The 20384-nt window shown below is 33.4% G+C and overlaps 2 protein-coding genes across 7 annotated transcripts in view; both read right to left on the minus strand.

Moving 5' to 3' along the window:
* Positions 1–7592, minus strand: part of LOC128180719 (serine/threonine-protein kinase 10-like) — a 31774-nt gene extending 24182 nt beyond the window's left edge. For all 3 annotated transcript variants that reach the window (XM_052848856.1, XM_052848855.1, XM_052848857.1), the window contains exons 1-4: positions 7213–7592; positions 2039–2203; positions 723–921; positions 6–78 (exon numbers count right to left, since the gene is read on the minus strand). In XM_052848856.1, coding sequence (XP_052704816.1) covers positions 6–78; positions 723–921; positions 2039–2203; positions 7213–7374 — 599 coding nt within the window. In that variant the 5' untranslated portion in view covers positions 7375–7592. The remainder of the gene's footprint in view (positions 1–5; positions 79–722; positions 922–2038; positions 2204–7212) is intronic.
* A 3529-nt stretch (positions 7593–11121) lies between these two features.
* On the minus strand, positions 11122–20009 carry LOC128180723 (enolase 4-like). Of its 4 annotated transcripts, none has more exons than XM_052848861.1 (15): positions 19745–20009; positions 19593–19637; positions 19204–19287; positions 18885–19078; positions 18283–18432; positions 17301–17324; positions 16046–16211; positions 15737–15865; positions 15272–15334; positions 14957–15121; positions 14291–14344; positions 13078–13203; positions 12470–12665; positions 11982–12049; positions 11122–11538 (listed from the first exon to the last, which is right to left on the minus strand). In XM_052848861.1, the coding sequence occupies exons 1-15, from the start codon at positions 19895–19897 to the stop codon at positions 11305–11307; spliced, it is 1851 nt and encodes a 616-aa protein (XP_052704821.1). In that variant the 5' UTR covers positions 19898–20009; the 3' UTR covers positions 11122–11304. The 4 variants fall into 4 exon arrangements, with proteins under 4 accessions (XP_052704821.1, XP_052704823.1, XP_052704822.1 ...); XM_052848863.1 differs by lacking the exon at positions 14291–14344 and adding an exon at positions 14662–14685; XM_052848862.1 differs by lacking the exon at positions 17301–17324.
* Between the last annotated feature and the right edge of the window lie 375 nt (positions 20010–20384).

Genomic DNA, 20384 nt, shown 5'->3' on the forward strand with positions numbered 1-20384 from the left:
TTTACCAATATGGTGTCCCAATAAACGAATCTCGTCTCTGATTCGTTCTGGTGTTCTTGGCAGAAACTCCAAAATCAGCTGGAAAATAAAAATACAAATTCTTTCTCTTTGCAACAAATCATTTTTTTTACAAAAATCGTTTGCTTGTTTTTCATTTATTTAAAAGTTCATATAAAAATTTGACACCTAATATCCCTTCTCCCTTCAGTCATGCCAATGGCCCCTTTTCTAAAAGACTGTTAAACACAATCCCTTTTCCTTCTATTCTTTTATTAGCCATAAAGCATTCTATACTCAGACACTCTGCTCTAAGAGCCTTCTTAACCCCCCCCCCCCCCCCCCCCAAAAAAAAAAAAAAAAAAAAACTTTCCCCCACTCATTTGAGAGTTGCTCTTCCTTATCAAGAATTCTTCACAGAGTCCCTCCTAAACTCTAACCCCATTCCCCTTTCAGTAATTTTTTAAAGTGACATCATTACAGATGGTGATATCTGCTCCTAGAACGTTATCAATTTACCCATTCCTACTCTTCCTACTCGCGGGGGCACTCTTCCTTATTGACCCCTGTTCTGAGAGCCCCATATCCTTAACTTCCCTGTCAGTAACTCTTTACTTTCCATCAACCTTCCTGCTAGAAACTTTTTTACTCAGCAACAAAACCTACATCTACATGTCTCCCTTCCTTTCCTTTTTTAAGTGTATCGTAGCTTCAGCTTTCCTTACCTAGCTTGACATCCCCTTCCCCTGTAAGCAGCACATTCCCTGCCTTGAGATCGCGGTGGATGACCTTGTTGCTGTGAAGGAACTCCAGACCACGGCACATCTTATTGCAGACATAGCGGATCTGATTCTCCGTTAGGGACTTTTCCAGGTCCACCATGATGCTGTCAATGGCCCCACCCTCACAAAACTCTATATACATCTGAAAAACATACAGAACTCTAAAAGCAAAGCTCACTGAAAATAACATCACCCCCAAAATATGGTTAAATTAAGTTCATGTTAAAAAAAAATGCATGTTTCTCCTCTCCAGACTCAGTGTTCAAATTTTGGGTTAGAAAGTAGGTATATTAATTTTTTCCAAAGTTGCATTATATCAAAAATAGAAGATAGATTTAAAAACAACTCAACTCTATAAGATACGAAATTTGCACAAATTGTTTAAAAAAGTTAATTGTATTTGATCTTCATAAATATCTAACAAACAGTATTTTGTGGGTCAATTGTGATTCTGTTCACATTTTCAGATAGAAACTTTCATATTTACATGATCAATCTGTATTTCCTTCTGAATGATAACAAAATGTTCTTCCTTAATAGAGATAACATACAGAGACCAGTAACAATTTATGAAATTTATAATTTTTTTTTCATTTTCCATAATAGAGTGAGTACTTGTGCAGATGTTGTGTATTCTGACCAGGAAAACATTCTTAATGCATGGTAATCTACACAGAACAATTTTAACTTGTACAAGTTGACACCTGGATTAATCTAGATTCTTACTTTGAATGATGTGTTTAAATCAGAGTATATGTCAGATGTGTTTTCCCCTTTTATTTATTTGCAAATACACATAACAAACATATCATATAATTACAGTGTTCACCTGGGTTTTGTGAATTCATATACAACTTTAAAACGCTATTAAAAACATAAGTAAAAGCAACACAAAACTGTAATTACAACCTAGCACTAAGATGGCTTCAATATTATTTCAGAAATTAACAGCAAGTTAAAAAGTTGACCAGAATATGAACTTGGTTGGTCATGTGATCAAATTCTGTGAACCCTGAAGGGCTTCTCAAAAAATCTGATCACATACCAACCAAGTTCATATCCTGGTGAACTTTTTTACATTGCTGTTCAGGGTCATTAATGTAAAGGTTTTTTTTTTACATTTATAATAATGCAACCGTCAGACGATAAGCGTGTGCAATAAGCATTTTGACGTCATGAAATCCTATTCTATAGGTTCATATAAGGAAGCATATTTGCAAATGTAAATATACAGAGGAAAAAAAAGATGAACTACATACCAATAATTTTCCATCGAAGACGAAGGCCTCAAACAGACCGACTATGTTTTCGTGGCGACATTCCGCGAGAATGTCTATCTCCACAGAGAAGTCTTCTATGTCTTCTTCTGACTTAATCTCCACCTGCTTTAAGGCTGCTAGGGAGGAATTCTCTTTATTCTGGGCCTAGAAAACATTAGATCACAAATCAATTCTCTCCGTCTAAAGTTCAAAATGTTGGGTTTTTTTTCATTACATTAATTACAGATATTTCAGAAGCAAGTTCTTTGCTGCCAAATTACTATGAATATAAACTTGTTTGTGGTAGTTTATGTTATCAGGAACATGTGAGTGAAGCTGTTTAGAAAAAAGCATACAGTATTTCAACACATTTAATATTTGTATACCGGTAAATTGGTCAGATATTATTGAATCTATTGCTTACAATTCAATTTTCTATCAATTTGTTCAGATATAAAAATGAATTGTGTTCCTAAACAACAAGATCGTACATTATTCAAACAAAGTGTAATATGATTCATAATATGTGATGTAGGCAAAACATTAAATTAATACAAGTGTAAATTAATTTAAAATTCTCTTAGCCAATCAAAAAGCACATTACACACAGAGAAATCAAGCGTTAAACACAAATAAGCCTTTTCACAACTTTAATAATTATATACATGTATATATATAGAAATATATGACAAATAAATGATTCAATGGTATAATGTAATCTCCATAACTGAAAAGATCTGACTAATCATCTAGATGGTAATTCAAACAGAGTGGGAGTGATAATAATGTTATCTGCATTAAAAAGATCTTGGACACAGTTTGTTTTTTCCTTTCTTTAATACAAATTTAAATGTACAGTTTATATGATATATTAAGATATAAATATTGCATCACTCTGATATCATACACAGACACTAACAGATAGGATCCCAGCCCTTCAGGGTTGTGCAGTCCCTCTTGTAACATTATAGCGAGGGCTTCCTGTTATCAGGGCTTCACTTATAAAGTGTTACAAACACCTTCCGTCTATTTAATATCCCTCGTACTTATCTGTTCAATCAGGATTGTTTATCTTCAAAATATTGGGAGTGTATATTTTGGGTTTTTTCCTAAGAAAAACACATCACATTTGTGGTCTTCAAAAAATCTTCTTTTTTTTTTGCACGCCCCTTTATCCACACCCATCATCCGATTAATTCAATTCTAAAAGCATTTCAACCTATTGTATCCTATTACAGAAAAAAGCAAACAAAATAACACATTACACCTGAGTGCCAGTGTATCAAATAAAAGTATGCGAGAAACCTGACAACGACCCAGAACTTTAGATCCTGTTCATTTTTCAATTGGACAAATGTTTTTTTTTAAAAGCTATGATAATTTTACTAAAAGGGCTTAATTGGGAGTGGGACAGTGTTGTAATAAAGTGGTTTTGCCATGTAAGATGAGGGTCCGTTAAAAAAAAAGCGAAAATTAAAGTGAAAGTAACTCATGATATCTCTCCCTTTTACTAAGACTGTATCTATATTCTTTTAATCTCTATACAAAGGTCTGCTGTTTTTTATTACGAAGCAAATAAAGAACTTGTGTCCCACCCAACACTTTAAAATTCATGTGCAACATATTGAGTCATGGGCTCATACTAAAAATATATCCACCTAAACAAAATAAACCTCTATCCAAGATTGAACGGTTTTATCACAAATCGAGCATATCTTCTTCATACAGTAGAAAAGAACCAAATATAGAGCAAAATTTAAAATGAACTGATTGATTGCTCAAAATTATTTTAATCTTTCACAAAAGATGACATGGCTGATGCAGCAAAAAAATATTAAAATTTTAAATTCCAAAACTGTATGAACACACCCTTAAATTCCTTTCATTTCAATTCATGCCAAAAGTGTAGATGTCAGATCGGAACATACTTTAATAAGTTGGTTATAATAAAATGGAGTAGTGGGTATATTTACAGAATGATAAGATAGGTATAAATATAACACACTGTCATGTGCTGGGGGGGGGGGGGGGCATTATTGACTTGGTCAGGGTGACTTCCATTGGTTGTTCTGTAGACTGAGGGGCCCCTGCAGTGACCTAGTGCCGCACATTATACATGGTAGTATTTCCTCAAACAAAGCTAGCATTTTGGTATATATGAGTAAAAAGTTTAACGTAGGCATATCAATAATATCAGCAAATTAACGTACCATTTAGACCCCTACCAAATGCTATCAGTCATCCTTCAACTTTAATGGTTTTTTGTTGAGAATGAAATGATACATACAAATTCATATACCGGTACTTTTTATCCTTGGGTGATCATTCAATTCTCTGTGAACATTAAATTCATTACTTTCACATTTAACTCAGATTATAGCACTGCTAGGCTGCTAGCACATATTTAGTATATTGAATAATTTAATGGAAATTCCATTGCAACAAATCTTAAAATGTAAGTCTTATCATTTGTGTGAATTGTGTCATCTTCAACAATTTTCAAATTTAAAAGAGTATAGTGACTAAGTCATGGACTCACTAACGATTTGAAAATAAAGACATTAAGATAAAATGATCTCAATTTTGGATCAAGAGAAAGATAACTGGCTTTCATATTAAATATACAAGTAACACTTTTGAAATGTTTAATATTCCAATTTTTTAATCTAATATTTATTAAATATCATCCAAACACTGTCAGGGTTATAAAGATATAAACCCAACTTCAACAAAATTGATAGCTTCAATTTCCGAGACATATTTCACACTGAAGAACTCCCACTTAAATAACTGCATTAAAAATTCATAACTCATGCACATTACATAACAGTGCATTTACCAAACGTTGTCAGTACTTAACCTGGAACATATGTTAATTCTCAGATTTTTCGGGGCAAAAAAGAATGGTGAACAAGTTTTGTCCATTAATCCCTCTCTAGTTTGTTTACTGTAAGTTGATGACACTGCATTACAGGGGCCCTGACAATTACAGCGTCTGGCTCCAGGGTATAAGTATTGTGTGTATCTATTACAAAGGTCTCATCTAGTATTGGTTTACACTTACATTACAGGGTTCAGAAACAGTTATTTCAAGGTCTGGTGGACTTAAAGGGAGAACATATTTCAATTTCAAGTGCTAACTTAACACTGTAAATTTTACACACTCTTGATTTGATGGATAATACAACTGGTAAATACCAGGGAAAGCTTTATTCAGGGTCAGAGGTGCTTGTCCATCTAACATCAAGGGTTAGCATATCAACATGAAATTATTCACAGCAGTGTTCAACAAAATAGGCTCCATTTTTAATGTGCCTGGCAAATGCAAGTCAATTACATCTAAACCCAACAAAGGAAACTCAATTTCACTTCCTTTTCATGTTGAAAAAGGGTAATTTACAGTTCATCAACATGGAAGGTGGCAATGTTGCAATGCTAACAAATATATTCATCATATGCAAGGCATAACCGATGTTTCTCGAGGATAACTACTGCAATTTTTACACACTGACAGTGATATATGGATCAAGGCAATATACCCCCCAAACCACAATTATTTGTGTGTAGATCAAAGCTAGCAACAGAGCTAGAGCAAATATACAGTCAACAGTGTACACAGTGTAAATATACCTACATTCATACATGCATTATTTGTAACCAGTTCATGAGTATGTATGGGACAATTGTATCAAAGGCATGGCAAATATTCAATACATACATTTAATTCAAAGCATGACAGTGACTTTAAGACCTCCTTAAAATTCTACAGATGCTAAGCCATGTTACTTTCATGACTGCCCGGCAATAAGTGACTTGTTATCTGACCCATTCGGTGACTGATTATAAGGTTTATTGAATCTTACACCCTGTAATCCGAGGATATTTAAACCTTGTTGTTTGTACAATGGATGCATACAATTCTTCTTCAAGACCAGAGGCTATTTTAAATAAAGAAGACAAAAGATCCCCCTCCATCCTCATATTATCTGAAAGCCCACAAATGAATTTCAAAATTTATTCTAAATTCGTGGCGTGATTTTTATTATAGGCACAAGCAGAACTAACAATACTAATTGAGTGTGTTTGCTACAGGCACACAAGGAAAGGTAAAATGCAGGAAGATAACTATTTTTCAACATTTTACAATATGCTCCAATTCATTAGTCATAGTTTTAAATGATATGTTAATTTAGGAAACTGAATTTCATTGCATCCTACTTTTTAATTATAGTGATAATAAATATTCAACACATAATGTACATATCAGTTTTTTTAAGAATTCTCTATTTTAATGTCTCAACACAGAAATGTAAAAACCCACAATGAATTAAAAATTTATCAGTGCATGCATGGATGATAAAATCTTGAGTGTTTCATTTAACACTTGTTGACACATTCTCTGATACTTCCCTAGCTTCTAAGTGGAAGCCATGAACTCAATTATTTAATTCTGATTTTATTGAAATATATTTTCTTCATTTAGGCATGAACTGAAATGAATTTTTACAAGCAATACTATTGAACCATTATGTTCTGATGTCAAGTTTAATGAATAAAGGTGACAGTGCAAATTATTCACACTATAATTAATTTTTTCAACACTGGTTATGTACTTTTAAATTATGTTTCATATAAGGATCAAAGCCTACACATGTATATTAACATGATTAATATATCCTTCAGACATGAATCAACTGGGCTCTGATAAAGGTTACTGCGTTTAGCCAGTATGATACTTTAGGGGTTTGATTCATTATTTAGATTATTCTGTGTTAATTTCAATTCTCAAATCTTCTCTTTACTATTACCATTGTCAAAATATTAACCAAAAATCAATCTACAATTAATGGATGATGATCTTGCACAACTAACCTGTGCCTAAAGTTAAGTTACTTTCATTTTCAAAACATGAAGTATTTAAAAAAAAAAGCAATGACATCACTTTTACACTTCTTGACCACACCCCCTTAATATTCTACAACCTAACAGACCCTCATCATTAGGCGTGACTCAAAACAACAAGTCTCCACGAATTAAAACAAAAAGTAAAGCAATTTTTTTACTAGCAATGAAACTTTTCCAGGGAGAAATATCAATGTCAATATGACCACACACACATATGAATTGAACCGTGACAAAAAAATGTCAAATATTCTTCCTGATCCTGCACTCACCTTGTACACTTTACCAAACGCCCCATCACCCAGCTCTCCAATAATTTCCCATTTATGGCTCGGATCCACATCTCTTGTAATGTTCTTATACGCTGATTTTCTCCTTGCAGATTCTTCCCCTCCAAATCGGAAGAATTTTCGGAAGCTGTTTAAGAATGACATACTGTTGACACCTGTATTTTCACTTCACAAGTCCGACACTGATTACCTCGAAAATTATATTGTTTAAGAATCAAACACAATATATACATATTAAGGGCATTTAAAGTCGTTCAGAATCTGCATTTTACATGCTATTCTGGCATTGAACAACACTTCTTTTTCGTTCCGTTTGGAAACCTGTTCGATAGGAAAGTCGCCATGTTTTCATCCTTATGACATGCGCATTACAAGGCTTTTGATATACTTCCTGTTTCATTTCCTCATTGGAGTTATTTCTCTTTGCAATAAAGAGGCCCACGGGCCTTAATGGTCACCAGTGTATGATACAACCACTAAATATTGAGGATCAAGAAAACCAATGGGTCCGATATTCTGAAGTTTTGAAAATAGCCTATTTGATTTCATTCCATGGCAAGAAGAAGAAGAAATACAAAGGCCGATTTTATATTGTAACAAACATGTTAAGACAGAAACTCCCTAATAACAAATATTTTTTTTATTTCCATACTTTAAAAAGTCAATAAAGCCAATTTAAGCCATCCAAAAAAAACTAGAATTTAACAAATTTTGTTGACGCCTTCTCGCTCACCCAAAGAATGTACCGTAGTTTGTGTATTCAACACACGACCATTGGAAGCCCCCCCCCCCCCCCCCCAAAAAAAAATAAAAAATTCCAAAACATAAACAGAATACAAACAAATAGACAAAACAAATCAAAATAACAAAACAAATATATCATAACCGGGCATTAATCCAAGGATAATGGATTTTTACATTTAATTTTAATAGAGATCTATGGCACGCCATAGAAATTCACAAAAATAAATAACCATATAGTTTCAGGTGCACTGGGTTTCGACTAAATTCCACAATTAACGATTCGTTAACCATAATTTTATCTGTAAAAACACATTCAACGGTTGTAAACTGTAGTTTATGGTTGTAAACTGGTAATGCTAACCGCATTTTACAGCCCCATAACTTGGCAAATAATTAATATATTAATTTTCATTGCTTTCAAAATCTTTAATTGTTCACAGTGACTTAAAGGCCCAAACAAACAAAAGGTGCTTCATTTATGTTAATGTACATTCTTCATTGTAAATGATACACAGGTTATTATATAATTAATGTATATAATTCATGCATTGATCAACAAACAACCCTTCACAATTATTGGTGATAGATATCGAAAACTGCTTATTTATATTTTTCACTCCTAAGCTTGTGGATAAGGAATGAAAAAAAAAACCTAACAAACAAATGGTTCGCTCTCTATTTTTGTCGGGAATTGAACCAGTGATTGTGTAATTATGTATTTGTATTTATTTACAGGCAATAAATTTAGAATATTTAAGATTGTTTGATATTTGAAAATGGGCTAAATTTTAACCAATATCGTATATTTATTGCGAGTTTTTCGCATATTATTTGAAAAGTGTTTATTCGCGAAAGTACGCGTTTATTTGCAAAAAAGTTGTCAAGCATTTATTTAAAAAAGATGCACGTTTCTTTTAAAAATAAATAATTATCATTTCCATAACTTCATTGTTTATTTGCGAAGCGAAGTCTTGATTCTTTAAAAAATCGCTTATATTAAATATTGCGAAATTGAGTCTGATCGGTTTCCTCGAAAAAAATTCGCGTTGTATCGCGAAATATATTCAATCGATCAACATCCATTAACCATGCATAATTTTTCCTGCTTCTGTCCAGATGCTGTGATTGTTAGGTTGGTCAACACTCCCAGTTATTCTTATGTCTTTTCGTATTATAGGTGGTCATAATATGGGGTTGTTAGAGAGACCAACTGTGATCCCCATCCCCTAGCTGGACCATTTCATGCATTATTGTTGCTGATATATCAAAATGCTTTTAAAACACCTCTGCTCCATATTTTTAATGAACAAATTTTGTTAATGATTGAAAAACCCCTTAGTATGTATGTTTGGCCGTCGGCCAACTCATTGAATCTTTATCCATTTCTTAAATATCTATTATTCTGAATTCACCATTCAATAAAAAATAGTCAAACACTTTACAGTTTGTGAAAATAAGAAATTGACGTGTGTTGTGAAACAATGCTGTCATTGATAGATGATACATACGGTAATTATTTTAAACAAGAGGCCAATGGGCCCTAACGGTCACCTGAGTAGCATATAACCCATACACAAACTTGTCGAGGAGTCTCATATATTCATTTAATTGGGTTTTAAACAAGAGGCCGATAGGCCTTAACGCGGTCACCTGAGTAGCATATAACCCTGAGTAGCATATAACCAATACACAAACTTGTCGAGGAGTCTCATAAATTGATTTAATTGGGTTTTAAACAAGAGGCCAATAGGCCTTAACGGTCACCTGAGTAGCATATAACCCATACGCAAACTTGTCGAGGAGTCTCATGTATTGATTTAATTGGGTTTCATTCTGGAGTAGAAAAATTACAAATTTGTAATGACGACCACCTCCCTGCCTGAAATCTTTCAAAAAAGAACTGTGAAACCTATAATTTTGGCGAAAAACTTAAAGATCTGGTATACAAAATCATGAATTCAGTTTTCCTTTCAGGTGTGTGGGAGTAAAGATTATTTTTAAACATTATATGCTTTAACACCTTTACATCCATTTTGGTCCTGCCCTAGAGTCAAAACCCATACTCCAGGGGACATGAAATTTAAAATTTGAGTACAGGACTTCATGGTAAACATAATTATGAAGTCAGTTTTTCGTACAGATGAGTGAGAATAGAGAAGAAGATTTTAAAACATTATACTGAGTATGCATAAACACTATATTTGCCATATTGCCCCCCCCCCCTCTATGTCCTGAACCCCTGACCCAGGGGCCATGAATTTCACAATTTAGGTAGAGGAGTTAGTGGACATCATAACCATGTATTCAGTTTTTTAGCCACATGTTTGGGAGTAGAGAAGAAGATTTTCTATGATTTAATACATTTTTACTATATGGCCATATTGGCCCCATCCTAGAGCCAGAACCCCTGACCCAGGGGCCATGAATTTCACAATTTTGGTAGAGAGCTTCATGGACATCATAATCATGCATTTAGTTTTTAACAAATATCTATGGGAGTAGAGAAGAAGATTTTCTAATATTTAATACATTTTTATTATATGGCCATATTGGCCCCACCCTAGAGCCAGAACCCCTGACCCAGGGGCCATGAATTTCACAATTCTGGTAGAGGGCTTCATGGACATCATAACCATGCAACCAGTTTTTTTTTCTCACATGTGTGGGAGTAGAGAAGAATATTTTTGAAAATTTGGCCTTTTTTTTTTTTGCATATTTGGCCCCACTTGTGGTGCCCCGGGGGGGTGGTAGAGCCACGAATTTCACAATTTTGATTTCTCTTAGCATAGAGATGCCTCACACCAAAAATGGTAACAATTAGCCTTGTAGTTTTTAAGAAGGAGTTAAAAATGTAAAATTGTTAATGCACAACGGACGACACACGTCGCACGACGACAGACGAAAACAGATAGCAATAATGCATATTAAAATATCTCCCTTGCAAGGCAAGAAAGTGGTTGCGAAAATAATATGTACACTGTACAGGACATCTAAATGTTGATGCAGTAAGAAAACCAAAATATTTCATTGACAAACACTTTTACACTGCAACGTCATGTTCCCCTTAAGCGCAGGCCCTTCATCATTACTTCAGTCATGAAGCATTGGATGTTAACATTCTTGCAAATACCTCAAAGAAAATATCAATCAATATGTTCATAATTTAATAAACAACAAAGTACAGTTATTACAATGTCATAAAATAATGAATATCACAGAAACATTTGTTCATCAGGCTATGACAGGTCTCTTTGCATCCCCAAATCTTGTTTTAGTTTTTTGACAACACCATAAATCACTTTTTTTTCTACACAAGTGATAATTGGCTGCTTATTTCTTTTTGCCTTTTTCCTCTTTCTTTTCTTCTTCCTGTGCTTCCTCCCCCTCTTCTGGCTCAGGGAGGGGTGGGGGTACAATATGGGGGAACACATTTTCCCCATGGAAGGCTAGTCTCCCTTCTAATTTCAGTTGGTTTTCTATTTGTATAAGTCTATTGAACAAGGCTATTCTCTCTCCTCTTACTGGGGCTCCAATTTTTAAGAACCTTGCATTCATCCCAACAGCCTGAAATATAAAACAGCACATTAACATAAGTGTTTAGGCCAAAACATTTAATGCTTAGTCTCTCTGGCACTGCCAACATTCAATATTTCAAAGATTGATTAATTTTACATTTTATAATGAAAAAGAAAATACTGCAAACAGTTTCGCCCCGCCTTGAATTAACGCAAACAAAGTTGTGTTAAAAGAGAGATAATTTGAGACAGTGCAATTTGCCCTGTCTCTAATTCATCCAATGACAACAACGACAAAAGCTGAAATGGGCGAAAATAAAATGGGGGCGAAAACTTCCCTGTATATACGGTAGTTCATATGTATGTTTCAATAGATGCAAATTTTACAGTACTTATTACTGGTAAGTTTAATAAATCATGAAGAAAATTGAAGCTGATGATTCATTTTACATATTATACATGCTTAATCTCAAGGAAAACTTTATATATTACCATATCTGCCAGGAATGTATCTGTTGTTTCTCCATAACATGTTGTCAACACAATCTGATTCTCTGCATCTGTTATAAAATAACAAGAATAACTGATGCAAGAAAAACTTACGTGCAGTTTATTCAAATTGTTAATTTAAAATATTTTGAAGTTTAATAAAAACTATTTAGAATTATAAATAATACAAGACATGCCCCCCCCCCCCCAAAAAAAAAAAATCTACCCAGAACTGTACCTGTACACCAACTTTTATTGACAAGAAAATTTTCAAGGTTGAGCAGAACTTTGTTAATTTGCAAATATTTCTCTGCTGCCAACCACTCATTCAAAGTCAATTGTGTGTGTTATTTTAACTAAAAAAGGCTTGGTTGTTAAAAATTAATTGCCATAAAACAGATAATGAGATTATCACTGATAAATTGCAAAAATAAAGTTGACACAAAAAAAAAAAAACTTCAGTAATTACAAAATTTTAATGAGACACCCACCTTCCATCTTTTTGGCAGACTCAAGGATGTCAGTAATGGTATTTATCTGGTCCAGTTTGAGGACAGTGCCGCTGGTCTTGAACTCCTCGGTGAGTTCCTCCTCCAGCAGTAGACCGGGCCGGGGATACGTGTGGTTCCCTATCACGTAGCACTTGTCACTAACTCTGTCACACAGTCTCATCCAGTGCTCCTTCTCCTTTGAATATTATGAAACATATAGATTGAAATGAGTTTTAAACATGCAGTTGAAATGTATTTTATGAGTGTCAAGTAAATCCTATATAGCTAAAGGGAACTGAGATGTTTGATCTGTAAGTACTAGAATGTGCATAGCTAGAAAAATCTTAATTATTTCATCTTAAATAACTGGGAGTTTTTTTGGTGTGTTTTTTTGTTTCAAGAAATTAAGAGAAACTGAATGATGTCAGGTTGGGACATAGTTACATGTTAAGGTAAAAAAATTGCAAAAAGTATGACATTATGTTATAATATGTGTTACTTAATGTTATAATTTGTGTGTAGTGAATTTTATTAGTTCCTCTTGGATTTTGCAAAGAAACTGAAATAAAATGTAAAAATCATCAAGTTTTAAAGACAAACTGAATTACCTGTTTCCTCATTGGGTCAATGATGGCAACGACTGATGGGTAGCGACCAAGTAACTCTACCCAGAATTCCACCAGATCCTCTGGAACTTTCTGTTGACCTCCCATGACCTCATATTTACCTTTCTCCTACAATACATACAAAACAAATAAACACAAAAAGCATGTAATTATACGTTTTGTGCATGCCCAGAACAGAACATGGGGAATATTTTTTTTTTAGTACTAGAGTTGGATTTTGAAACTACATGTACTAGGTATTTAGATCATTGACTGATTAAATGATTAAAATTAATTTACATTTAAAGGTTTAATTCCATTTTGTTTAAGGATTCTTCAAACAGGTAGTTTGTGTAATGTGGAATAGTGGTTGGTGAGTTCTAGTTAGAGTTAACAGTCATTAGTTACAATCTACAAATCAAAGTTGTTATTAGACAATGTCATCTATATACGGTACAAAGAGTTAGGATCATAAAACAACTAAAAGAACACTGATATATTTGCACCCTGAAATGGCTCAACATAATTACTTCTCGCATACTCAAGTTTTTCTTATACAGGTAAAATACATAATTATTTGAGAAAGTAGATTCAGTCTGTGTATCTTTTTTATTTGAAAATTGAAAAAAAGCTTCTCAGGCCAAAAAATGTAAAGAATAAAGTGTGGTAGGCCAGATTTTTTTTTTTGATTGCAAGAATTGAAAAAGGGGATTTACTCAATCTTATTCTCTTTTAGTTATTCCCCTTTTTCAAACTGCAATCAAATTAGTCAATGTGGCAGCTATATGCAATCTTGACACAATGCGTTCAGGACTGAGAGAATACTCATTATCCCCATCATCTTGTGTGATGTTCATTGACAAAATATATTTGATGTGGTGAAAAGTCTTTATAATCTAAGTCAAGAAGGGAGTTGATGTGCATGTCTGAAAATGTCAATCTACATCTAAAAAAATAATACATTTTAGGTCTGACAATGGTGCATGAATAGATTTTTAACTATCACTCTACATTAACATAAGAAAAATCAAAGCTTCACATACATTCAACATTTCATCTAAAACAAAATATAAAAACACAATAAAAACACACTGACAGTGACTATAAGTACAAAATAACTAATGGATCCATGCAGTTACAGACACATATAATACCACAGCATTCCAAAGACATATTAGTTCACATGGTTATAAGTGCAGCTTAATTCCTCTGATACCTTGTGCATACCCTGACCAGGGAAATCGGATTTGGCAGGTACACTAGAGGGATCCTATTGGAGAAGTATTGCATCACATCACATGTCAAACAATGAGCCTATAGCTAAACGCTTGCCATGAGCAAAATTGCAGGTCTATGCAGACTCAAAAATAATTGGCAGACATTTGAACACAAGACACACACACAAAAAAATGAATTAAACTTTTCAATGTGATGGTATTATGGTCAATGAAATGTGCGCTGCAATGTGAATGAACGCAGTGCGCAAAACCATAGTGCCTTATCCTTTTTGAATCCTTTGAAATCTAACTATGCCATATCAATAAACTCTCCAACCTTTTAATAAAGTTAACACTCTGGGATACTTACAGATGTTTGATTGGATTTCTTATCCTTTTGGTCAAACAGCAGAGTCATATTTAATACCATAACAAATTCACATTATTATTATTACGCTTTGTAACTGTCCCTCATTAATATATTCTGCGCTAACTAAAATGTACCTGGTATAAATTTATTTCTTTTCTAGAGATTTGAAAGAAAAATCCTATAATATAAATATATCTCTTTGCAAAAAACATGCAAGAAAAAAAATCAATAAATTTGAGCCCTTGTACAATATTGGGAAAGAAGTTCATGAATTTTCATAAAACTGACTACCTACATAGTCAAATATTTCCTTTCCTGCCAGATTGAGGGCGATGAAAAAATCTTCCCCAGGGGTGAGTTCTAGGCTGGTGATGGCATCCTGTAGGATGTCTAGTCCTTGCTCAGGCTTGTCGTAGGAGGGGCAGAGAGCTCCAATGTCATTTCCATACTGTGCTGCCATCTGATTTTAATAAAAGAAAGTTATCCCACTTTTGAAAGACAAGTGCAACTGACCAATGGAAATGTGTTTTCTATCAACTATATGCAATATTTGATGACATTTAACCTATCAAAAAGAATATTTTCTTCAAAATATAAACAAGCACTTTACCCCACTTTTGGTTACTAAGGTTTTGGCCACATAGCTGTAGATTTTCTGACAGTATTTCAGACTCTGCAAACAAAATGAATTTTTGATCGACGGAAGTTTATTTTATTTTTTTGTAAACAATGACCACCTCTTATTGCTATTTCACAAAATACATGTAAAGTACCACAGTAAATGTATTTTATCAATTTTCAAAGTTCCTTGTTACAGACTCTGCAAACAAAATGAATTTTTGATCAATGGAAGTTTATTTTATTTTTTTGGTAAACAATGACCACCTCTTATTGCTATTTCACAAAATACATGTAAAGTACCATAGTAAATGTATTTTATCAATTTTCAAAGTTCCTTGTTACAGACTTTTATCTCATTGATCAAAAAATAAGAATTAGGTTTAGGGCATGAACATAGCAATTTGAACATGTCAAATCAACATGTAAAACTGCAATCTAAAATATCAAAACATACATCAGCAATAGGCATGCCAGGTTTGGGAACCACCATAAATTCTTTGACACAGTTTAATTTTCCAGGAGCTGATCGTCCACTTTGGATAATTGTCACCATAGGAATGGGCACTCTCATATCTTTAGGAATCTATATAAAATCAAAATTTGACAATTATTTTTAATTCATATCTGTCAAAATGCAGCAGGTCAAGAAATGACATACATATATGTATGTACCAGTATCTCAAAAAGAAGCACAGATTACCAAAAGTTAAATTGTTTTCATGGAACATAAAAATGTTATGGATGATAAATTAAATTGTCCTACCTCCCCAAACCTGAGGGTGGCTATATGTTGGTAGAGAGGTTCCTCCCTTACAGCTGACGCTGCAGTACTAGCCGCCCGACTAGCCACACAAATAGACTCCGCCCCCGGGAGGAGTTTTTCTTTTGGTTCATCAGGGACCACCACAACTGCAACACTCTTTCCTTTCCTTCAAATGGCAGAAAAATACAATGTTTAGATGCTGGATGAAGATGAATTGCTGAGTGTTATACTGATAGGAAGGTTACCCTAATTATTACCGGTAATCATTATTACTATACTTTGAAAGTATTTCCAGTGTCATCTTTGTAAAAATGGGACATGTATTAGATGTAAAAATAGTACATGTATTAGATATATATATGTCAGCAATTTTGAAAATTTACTAGGCTTAAAGTTTGTAATACCATTTTGAAATTGTAAATGAATCAATGATATCATAATATATTATAAAACAGCTTTATACCGAAGTAAATTTGTGCAATTCACTATGTGACCCCTTAATCTACATGCATGCTCTCACTATATCTGAATGGTCTGTGTAAGAAAACAAAACAGATATATTACCTAAATAGTTAATCATGGTATCTATCAACACTTGTCTTTTACATGTGCAAGTGTTTCATTACTGAGAAATCAATCACCTGATCGAGCCTAAGATAATACTACAGTATTCATATTCTACAAAATCTCTCTCAGAATTTGCATGCATGCCACTCCAAAGATCTTCCAAAAATCTCACAGATATGTCTATGCTTTGAGAGAAACTGTGCCTTGAGGATTAAGTGTACATTATGACTGGAAAAAAAAAAGATTTTGAAAAGAGAGACAAACATGCGTCCTGTTTCGAAATTGAATTGCTTATATGTTTATATACAACTACATTTTATTGTATTTACTCAATCAGTAAATAAACATGACAATATCTATCACGATGTAAATAAACTGAAGTAAATTGCACAATAACAAATAGTGATAATAGTGTCATAGATTTCTGTATGTTGTGGAAACCATGCATTACTTTTCCATTCAGTCTACAATGCAAATGTTGAAATTTTATACTATACAGAGAGAGGGAAAGGGCATGGACCTATAGTTATATCTACTGTAATTAGAACTAAAATATAATATGTTGAAAGCAAGGAGAAATTGTATTGTATATATAACATAAACGAGTCGAGTCTGAGCATTATCTGCAGTACACACATTTTGCCCATCACCGCTATAAAGTTAATAAGATTGTGTGTTATTCACTCACTTCTTGTTGGTACCCGGATTAATCCTACAGAATCATATCAGGATATATCTGTACAGTCACACTCAAAATTGTCACAAACTCTAAACATTTCTCTAATATAGCACTCTATTTCTTCAGTAACATTTCTTCAAAATGTTCACATATTATTAAGTTACACATGACAGTTGTGTTTATGTAACATTCCCAACTTGCCCTATTGTTATTCATAATGTATGAATTCACAAATGTCAGACAATGTGTTAGACATTGAATAACCACAAACTTACTTACAAATACTCATAATCCCCAGCAATGCTGTTACTGGTTTTTAAAAAAACAAACTGATTCACATCAAAAACATGCAATATAGCTTTCCAAAGCATATGACAGCCTCTCATATCCAATTTCAAGCTGCATGACTCCATACCAATTCAGTAAATGTAAATTTTAAGTGATCATGCAGTAAAGGTTTGCATATGAATTTGTTGAATTGTTTCTTACAGTCTTAGCAAATGAACAATTAAGAGCTGCTGAAAATCACACACATGTTGGCTTAGATAAGCTTTCACTACAAATGAACACAGCAGTAGGCATATTCTTTGTTTCTCAATTGTAATGCTATTGTTTGTGGTTTTATCCTATGTTGGTTCCGTTACTTTGCATAAAAGACAATTCTATTGGAGTTATTCTGGCCAATCACAACCAAGAAAACTGAACACGAAGTACCGTACCAGAAGCTTTAGCTCTCATGGTTTAATTATAATTCCTATAATATGATCCTTAATTTTTAAAAGCAAATTATATTCATTTTCTCTTCAGAAAACTTCCCCTTCAAAAAAATAATCCTGGCATTTGACATATATACTTACTGCTCACTGTCCCTGGACATAAATTTTATTTGAAGAACAACATTTTAACAATATCAATACATGAAAAAAATGCACCAAAGGACTTAGAAAAAGAAAATCTATACAGAGAGTCTATACTGTATGGAGGTCCTTACTTGGCTGAGGATTTTCCTCCTTTTTTGCCACTCACGCTGGCATCCTCTTCTTTCACTGGAGTTGCCCCATCTCCTCCTAAAGCGGCCTGCTCTGCTGCTTCTTTAGCTAGTCTTTCATCTTCTTCGGCTTTCAACTCTTCGTACAGTTTCCTACAATTTACATTTGTAACAAAACTTTAGTTAAATTTTTCATCATGCTTTTTATCTAATTTAGAATTGAATTTCATAACCCTGGGTACTTTTAAACTCCATACAAAAAATTATGACTCTGTATCTTCTACAAATTTATGTATATTAGAAAATTATTGAATATCAGATTTGAAATTCATGTACTATTCCAACAGTCTAGAGCTGTCAACACTATGGCATACAGTAAATAAGGTTACACATGTATAAATTGTCTGGGTATTCTATTTAATATTTTGGCAGAAAGCTACTCCCACTTTATTAAGTACATAACTAAAGACATTCATAGGTAAATGTTTTTCAATAGGTATTGATTTTAAATATGCACAAATCATGCAAATCTATCATAAACTATCAAAAAATCAATTTCTGCCAAATAATGTACATATGCTTCATATAATCAATTCATCCTTTACATTAGTATTTTGTCCACATCTGACTGAAGGGCTGGATCTACGCCTTGTAATCTAGTGTTGATGTCTCCATTGAGGAGAGCAATGGCTGCCTCTACACCAGCCTCTCGAGCTTTGTCCTCTTCCTCCCTATCCTCGGGCTTGGTGTTCTCGGGCAATGAGCTATTTGATGATGAACTCACTACTGCTGCTGAAAGCTATGAAATCAATATCTAACATTTGTTACATAATGACATTTTGAAAACACTTATATAATCCTCATGATTGTAAATTTTTTAATGCAACATCATTAATAGCCATTTTCTAAAAAATTACACTTTACCTTTTTATTATTTCTAACAGTGCAGTACATATCAGTTTGAACTGTAGTCTGTCCTTTGCTATCAAATCCATGCCTTGCTGAAATCTGAAATCATAATTTTACTGTTAGTACAAAACCACTAGTGTTTTTTATTTCAGTAGGCATGGTAAAAAAAAAGATTTTATCTGAATCTTCCCAAAACTATACACCCCTTTATGGTAACTGCATTACTGCTTTTTTGCTGGGTGAATTGATATAATTTAGCAGTTTTTATTTAATAGAACGTATGTTGCAAAGTGTAGCATGTAATTTTCTATCATTGTCATTTCTTTTGCAATGAAAATATAGGTATTTTGGATTTGAAATACAAATGTTGAGAGTGTTACTTTACTCTTATTATGCATGGATACCTGTGAAATTAGGGGTGTCTTGGCATGTTCTGCGAAGTAGTTTGCCTACAAAAAATATGGATGCTTATAAATGTATACAAAATAAAAAGCAAAATATATTTTTTTACAATTTATCTGTACAATTTATTTGATTCACATTAAGATTTACAAACCAAGTGTCCGTAAACGTCGTCTGGATTGTCATAAAACATCGAATTCAATATTTCTTCCATCTTTTTGGGTACTCCATTTTGATCGTAGTATTTGACTGCTTTTTGTTTTAATTCGTACTTTTCTCTAGCCTCTCTTGTACTAGCAGAAGCCATTTTGCTATATTTAAGTTTTTACAAATGTATACCCAATGAAAAAGTATATTTTCTTTCTAACAGGCGTCTTTACATGTCCGCCATATTCAACGTTGCTATGTGGGACAAGTCAACAGTTGCGGGTTTATCGCCATATTGTTGCGATTAAAGAAATTTGGGAATATTGTTTATTTAAAACAAAATTAAATCAATACGAATATGCATTAACAGTCACGTAAAAGCCTTATTAAAAAATAAATAGTTTTATACGAAACAGCGGCAGGTGTTTTAGTAAATCGTACTTAAAATGTTTCGGTTGTGAAAAAAATCAATTCAATATAAAAAAAAAGTTACAAATCTAACATTCTAAGAGAGAGAGAGAGAGAGAGAGAGAGAGAGCACGAGCGCACACAAAAAACCCAAATTGTATATTGTCTTACAAATCTGACAAAGTGCACTCAGGCCCCGCCGTCACCAATTTTCCTTAAGGTATTCAATGTATAAGGAA

This window comes from Crassostrea angulata, chromosome 4 (assembly GCF_025612915.1).
Source record: "Crassostrea angulata isolate pt1a10 chromosome 4, ASM2561291v2, whole genome shotgun sequence".
Lineage (NCBI taxonomy): Eukaryota > Metazoa > Mollusca > Bivalvia > Ostreida > Ostreidae > Magallana > Magallana angulata.